Source organism: Brassica oleracea, chromosome C6 (assembly GCF_000695525.1).
Source record: "Brassica oleracea var. oleracea cultivar TO1000 chromosome C6, BOL, whole genome shotgun sequence".
NCBI classification, from domain to species: Eukaryota; Viridiplantae; Streptophyta; class Magnoliopsida; order Brassicales; family Brassicaceae; genus Brassica; species Brassica oleracea.
Genome location: NC_027753.1, coordinates 119686 through 127249, shown reverse-complemented (window position 1 = coordinate 127249; position 7564 = coordinate 119686). Strand labels below are relative to the sequence as shown.

General features: G+C 37.5%; 1 protein-coding gene across 1 annotated transcript; it reads left to right on the top strand.

The window, feature by feature from the left end:
• The first annotated feature begins 215 nt into the window (after window positions 1-215).
• LOC106296641 (probable mitochondrial chaperone BCS1-B) lies at window positions 216-2041 on the top strand. Its single transcript, XM_013732822.1, has 3 exons — window positions 216-688; window positions 786-1362; window positions 1438-2041. The coding sequence occupies exons 1-3, from the start codon at window positions 255-257 to the stop codon at window positions 1870-1872; spliced, it is 1446 nt and encodes a 481-aa protein (XP_013588276.1). The 5' UTR covers window positions 216-254; the 3' UTR covers window positions 1873-2041.
• Window positions 2042-7564: the final 5523 nt, after the last annotated feature.

Genomic DNA, 7564 nt, shown 5'->3' with positions numbered 1-7564 from the left:
ACGTAAATGACGTCTTCCACTTTCTCATCTATGCTCGGAGCTTTCCACCAAGTTTCCTACACTTACCCTAAAAACCAAAATTTTCTTTTTCTATTTTCATTAAATGATGAAAATGACAACTTTTATTAATTTAAATGTTAAAAATGCAAACTTTCTTGTTCACCACTCTATATAACTAAGTCTCTCACTCTTTACCAAAGCTCTTCATCACCTTACTTCAAAGCAAAAGCAAAAAAAAAAAAAAAAAAAAAAAAATGGCGACTCTCTATAATCAAGTTCCTTCGGTATCTGCAATTTTCTCTCTCTACACATCTTTTTCTGCCATCACGATGCTCTTTCGTACAATCCTCAACGAGATTGTTCCCAAGCGAATCCGAGAATACGTCGCTCTGAAAGCTATGGACTTCTTCTCATCTTACTTTCAGTCAAATTTCACGTTCGTGATCGAGCAACGGTGGGAGTTTGTGGAGAACCAGACTTTCCGTGCGGCTGAAGTTTACTTACCAACACGTCTAGCCGGACTCTCCACAGGCAAACTCCTCGTGGGTTCGAGCAATCTTAAGAATCCAGCGGCTGAGCCAAAACTTGGAATCCCTGTGAATACTAAAATCATAGATGAGTTTGAAGGGATTCATCTTGAATGGACTCTACACTCTGTTGAGACTAAGAAGTATCTCCCAGAGAAACGGTAGGCTATTTTTTTTTTCCTTTGAATCTTTTTTTGTTTTTTTTTTTGTTTTTGTTCTTACATTACAGTGTTGGTTTGTGGTTGTTTAATGTTTAAGGTACTTTCACTTGACATGTAAGAAGGAGTTTCGTGAGAAAATAATGACAGATTACTTCACGTACTTGGCGAAATCAGCAGAGAAAATAATGAGCCATAGAGAGAATCTCAAGATCTATACTTACAACCAAGACCGGTCCAAATGGGAATCCGCCATTTTCGAGCACCACACGACCTTTGAGACCCTAGCCGTTGAGCCGCAACTGAAGAACACCTTGATCGAAGATCTTGATGCTTTCTCTAAAGGAAAAGACTTCTTCAAGAGTGTGGGACGTGCCTGGAAACGTGGATATCTTCTTTACGGTCCTCCCGGAACTGGAAAATCATCTATGGTCGCTGCAATAGCAAATCACATGAAGTATCATATATATGATCTTCAGATACAGAGCGTTAGAGATGACGGTGAGTTGCGTGAGATTCTCACCTCCACTAAGAACCGCTCAATTCTTCTAATTGAAGACATTGATTGTGGAGCCGATGCTTCTCGTAGACGTCAGACCAAGAAAAAGAAAGATGATGGCGATGAAGGTGATGGTGATGGTGAGCCACACAAGGGCAAGAAGAAGTTTGAAGTTGGTGTAAGTTGACAAAACATCCTCTGTTTTTTTTTTTGTTATAGCCCCTCTACCTTATGAATCTTCTCTTCTTGACAGATATCGTTGTCCGGTCTACTGAATTTTGTGGATGGACTTTGGTCGAGCTGCGGAGAAGAAAAGATCATAATTTTCACAACGAATCACAAGGAGAAGCTCGACCCGGCGTTGTTGAGGCCGGGAAGGATGGACGTTCACATTCTCATGGACAATTGCACACCCTTTGTGTTCAAGAAGCTTGTGGCTATGTACCTTAAGACTGATGACCACGCCCTGTTTGATCCCATTGAGAAGCTTGTCCTTGAAGTGAGTGCAACTCCGGCTGAAGTCACACAGCAGCTTATGGCCAGTAAGGTCGCTGACATTGCGCTCAAAGTTCTCCTTGAGTTCCTGAAAACCAAGAAGACGAAAAAGGAAGAAGATACCAAAGTGGAGGAAGATGGAGAGATTGAAGATGCTGAGACTAAAGAAGCAGAACCAGAAGAAGAAACTTAAGTGGATCTCTAGTGCTATTGATTATGTCTTGAAGTAGTAGTAGTAATCTTGTATTTCAGTTTCGTTTTGCAAATTAGAATCGTTTGCTGAGAGAAGATGAGACAAAATTGTGGCTGAACTACAAGTTTTTATGTATGAAAAATTTGGGACATAGAGTCTCATAAGTATATCTCTTTTTCATTTTAAAATCCGCTGAAGACGAAAAATTAACAACAAAACAATCTTAAGTCTCATAAGTATAACTCACTGTTTGGTTGAAAAAAATCCGCTGAAGATGAAAAATTAATAACAAAACACTATGGCATTAACTTTCTTTTAAGAAACCTTGAATCGAATTACAACAATGCAAGTACTATGGTCGCAGTTACCCCATGCGTATGTGTCTTGAAACCGTTTATTTGATGATATTCCCTGTTGGAGACGGGTTTCACCCCACTACAGACTCCCGGTCCAACGTACGTCATTAGGATTTGAGACAAGACGATATAAGTAGACAACGGTTATCTAGGCCCATCCCAAACTAAGAGAATGAATTGATAAAGGAACAACTAAAGAGAGCCCACGCGCCGATATCCTGAATTTAAAGTAGAACTTATATGGAGCTTTCCAAGAAGATGAATTGTACTGGAAACAGAAGAGTAGGGTTATCACATGAGTCTTCTACTTAAACATGGTGTTTGCCAAAAAAAAAAAAAGAAAAAAAAAGAGAGGCACATTACGACATTTATGGTTTTGATACCGAGCGGGTATATTCTGTAATGTGAAATTGGTTTCTGTCGATATAGGGCAAGTTTATCCGGGGAGACTAGGTAGTTTCTTAGCGAGGTGGCCCCAACAAAACACAAAAAACGGTAACAGAAAGCCCAGATTAATGATCGACTATTGTTCGGGTGTTGGACTGTTCGCGGACCATACTGACACGGTCTGCGGTTGGTACATTTTTTTAATTTTTTTTTTAATCAGAAAAAAAAATTAATTTTTTTTTTTCAAGAAACTCATTAAGGGTTTTATTGGATAATCATGGTCTAATGAAAGTAATATTAATGTGATATTAGTTTATATTTGAGAAATAAACCATAAATGTGAGAGTAACTGTCGATATTAATGTGAGGTTGGTTTACTAAAAGAAGATTTATTACGGGCCTTTAGGTTCACCAACCAATAGGATTATGTTATTTCATATTCGATATCTTTAAAAAAAACAAAATATTATCGAATTATATTATGTTTTTAAAATAAAAGAATAAATAAAAATAAATAAAAACATAGTAGTAATTACAATTTTTTTTTTAATGTCAGCAAAACACTAAACCCTAAATCCTAAATCCTAAACCCTAAACCCTTGGGTAAACCCTAAATACTTGAATAAATCCTAAACTCTAAATCAAAAACACTAAAACACTCGAGGGTTTAGGGTTTAGATTTAGGGTTTAGGGTTTTAGTGTTTTTTATTTAGAGCTTATGATTTATCCAAGGATTTAGGGTTTATCCAAGAGTTTAGGGTTTACCAAAGGGTTTAGGGTTTAGGAGGGATTAAGATTTAGGGTTTAGTGTTTTGCTCACGACGTTAAATTTTTTTTTTAAAGTTTTTAATTCTTTTTTTTCTGTAACTACTATTTTTTTTTTAAACATAATATAACTTGACAATATTTTGTTTCCTTTTTTTTAAAGATATCGAATTTGAAATAATGAAATCCTATTGGTTGGTGAACCTAAATGTTTACCCTAGGGGGTGAACCCAAGAATAACTCTTAAAAGAAACAACCCACAAATTCTTAAGTTAATGCAATGAATTAAGCGTAGGTTAATAAAATAACTAAACTTCAAAAACGTAGGTTAATAAAATAAACAATTTGTTTTGTTGTTTTAGAATTAAATGGTTTTTAAACTGAAATGGTGAATATATACTAGACAAACATTTATATTGGAGTTTGCATTTATATTCTATAATAGCTTGATATAATTGATCTGAACACTAACATGTGAACAGAGTTTGCCAGTGATTTTCTTCAAAAATTTAATTTTTCGATATGTATCTGGAGTGGAACTAATTTTTACAGATGTCCATCTTTTTTAAATGGTCACTTATGTAATTCACAGAAGAAATTAAAAAAAAGAAACAAAATCAATGAAACAGAAACGAGAACGAAAGCACAATTTTTATAGAAGTAAAAATGAAATCATTTATGAAGAGTCAATAGTAAACAAATTGAGTATATAAAACCTAATTCTCTTTCGTCATTTTACAATCGATGTTTTTTTTCTGACCGAATGTTAAATTTTATTCATAAAAAAAACTCTTTACATCAAGTGCATCCTTTGTTTAAACAACTCTACCCTTTTACTACTTATGTAACTACTTTCAATATATGAAAATATTCACAATCTTGTACCAAACCAAAATTGCAAGATATCTTCCATTCCCTTTACTCCCTTCGATCTCAAAAGACTGAGCTTATTTCTGATCCCTTTGTCAATCATCTTCTTCAAAACTGTCATAGGCAACATTTTATCACTATGTTTGACCTTGTTCCCTTCACGCCACAACACATACATTGCTACACGAAGCGCATATCTTAGATAGAATTGAGACTTCTTTTCCATATTCTCATCTTTGATCAGATGCACAATGGCAGTCCAGACATTAGTATAAGAGTTTCTCAGGATCCCTTTGGTGAGATTCTCCCAAAACTGAGAGGAATAATAACACTCAAAGAACAAATGATTTTGAGTTTCTGGAGCTTTCTTACATAACACACAAACTGTGTCAACTCCTTGATTCCAATGTGAAATTCTATCCATAGTAAATAGTCTATTCAGAATGGCCAACCATGTCATGAAAGCATACTTAGGTGTGGCCTGAAAGAACCAAACACCCCAAGCCCAATCACATTTTATCTTCGCCTCCCTTATTAACATCCAGGTCTCATGAGTCGATTTTTTTTGTTTACACCCTGACTCCCTTCTCCACAGGCTAGCATCTTCCACCGTATCACACAAGCTCTCTTTTATTTGTACCGGATCATCTTCGATGTTTCCTATCTGGTTTTGGTGATTTATATTAGCCGCAAAACTTAATTTCTTTTTGTGCATATGCAATTTTAAAATAATTAAAATGAGATGTAATACGTTAACTCTTCAACAACGATGATACATTTAAGAGACAAACATTTGTATTTGTCATTTTATGATCAATAAAGATTGTAATGTTGCAAAATATAAAAACTATTTAATGGACAAACATTAATATAAAAAACTTACTCCGCACATGTGTGTGGTTTATCATCTAGTTTTCCGTTATAATAAATGATGTACTTGTTACATCACAATACTAAAAGCCAAATAAGAGCTCCAATGAGCCTATCCACATAGGTTTCAAAAATCAACCAATGAAAAACTTGATTTTTACCACGTCACCTCAGCTTATTAGAAAATGAAAAAAAAATGGGTTCTTTGTGTGGACTCATCCTATTTCGTTTTGGCCCAAATCAACCCACTTCCGAAACCCTAATATCCTATGGAAGTGTCGATCAGTTCTGACTCACACTCTTCGTCTTCTCATTTTCGTGTTCATTATCTCTGTTACTGCGATCCATATCCTATCAATCAATATGTTCTTCACTCCCATCTTTATGGATTCTTTTCAAATCCTTTTTTTTCCATTAATTTCAACCCTAAAACGAGGATCTGAAACAGTACAATCGTCCGGTGTACCGGAGAAACGTCGGCTCTAGGTTACAAGGCTTCAACCTTAGTCACAAACAAACAATCTAATAGCAGAGAGGAGAATGGTATGAGCAAAAGAAGGCTCGAGAAACTGAGTTCCGACCCCGAATTGAACACCAGCAGTCGGCATTCCGGTGGGCCGCGACTTCACGCTGGGGCGTCCACAACCAGCGCAAGATCCGTCGACAGTTCACCATCATGCTTGATCACCTTCGGAGGAGCCCCGCGGCCGCAAAACGCCGGGATCTGAAGACCCGACTCCAAACCCTAACCGCTTCCAGATCGTCTGTAGCGCCGTCGTCACACAGGTCCGAGAAATCCGCGCACTCCGCCTTCGTCGTTCCGTTGGAGAGAAGAGACCACGCCTGAAAGGAGAGCAACCAGAAGAACCACCATCCCCTTTGATGGTCCCGTCGTCGGCGGTCTCTCTTCACCAGATCCGACACAATAGCTCTAGATCCCGATGATCAACTTGTGGTACCGGCTTCTACTCCGTCGTCCTCATAACAGAGCGTGTCAGCCAGAAGATCCGACGAACCACCAGGACCGTTGAGCTAACGTTGAGGCCCACCGCTACAGAGACCTACCCGGATCTCAGAGAAGAAGGAGGAGTGCCTCCAAATAACGCCAAAACAAAACTGTTCCGACAACGTAGAACGAGATCCGAAAGAGAAAAGGGGTGGGAGACCGCCGACGAACCGACAAAGTCGCCGGAAAGCTGAAACTCTGACAATGAGATCCACCGAAAAGTCTCCAGTCGTCCTGTATTTTAAAGCCATCTCACCCGAATCAGAACTACTGCCTTCCAGTTCGTCTTGTGACCTATGTTGTTCTCCCATACCAAAATATCATCATCCACCAGCGTATTGCCTTCCGGTTCGTACTAGGTTCGTAAGTGAATTTTTTTTGTCTTCTTTTTTCCACACGTTTGAAACGCTCCCATCATACAACACATGAATAACAACCACTTCTTATGCAGCTCTGTCACTGTCTATTTAACTCTGTAGGATGATGCCGGGCAACATTCAGTTGATTTTTTAAAGAGAATTTATGTTCTTTGACACATGCACATGTTGAGTTTAATGAGTTTGGTGGAAGCTCAATGTTAGCAAAGATGAATTCTACTTGACACCAGCAAATTATATTAAAGAACTTGAGGAAACTATGCTTCAGATTAACATAGATGAATTCAAGTTACTTCTCTTTATATCCATTTTCTGGGTAAAATCTGGTTTGAGTTATTGAAAAGTTTTTATACTAACGAGAACTATGCAGTGTCAGATTATTTATGTTGTGGTGAGGTTACGAAGGGAATCTCTAAGAGTATCTGTTCTGAGGAAGAATCATGTTCCTATAAAAGGGCCGTATTATCTGTTGTAGAGAAGACTCTGGACATGATATATCAGAAGAGTTCATCCCTTAGCAAGGTAGTTTAGTTACCATGTTCATATCTATTTATTTACACAATTATTGTTTCTGTTTGAAGATCAGGTCGCACGTGTTTGCAACAGCGTAGTTATAATATATACCATCATTGATTCCATTGCTTGGCTTGCAAAGTTAAAGGTGTGCTCTAGATATTTATATAGTCATAGTTGAACTATATAAACAATGTTAAGACTTATATCTCACTCTAATTATTATTATTTTGCAGCGTTTATTAGTTTTATCTTGAACCACCAACTTTTATTGGAAACACGTACGGTATGTTACAAACTGCTGATACATTTTATTTGATTTCAGTAGTTCACATATTAGGAAGAAACAGGCTTGAGATTAACGTACTGTGTGACATGCATCTTTGTGGAACAGCTTGAGAGGCTTTTCCAAAGGAATTAGTTAGGTGTCTGTAGTGAAGCTTTCGCTACAAGTTGTAGCCTACAATTAGGCCTGGAGCGGCTCCAACGGCTCCTGATATGCGAGTTAGACTATCTCAGATAGAGCCTGACTTCCTAACCAGGTCAGT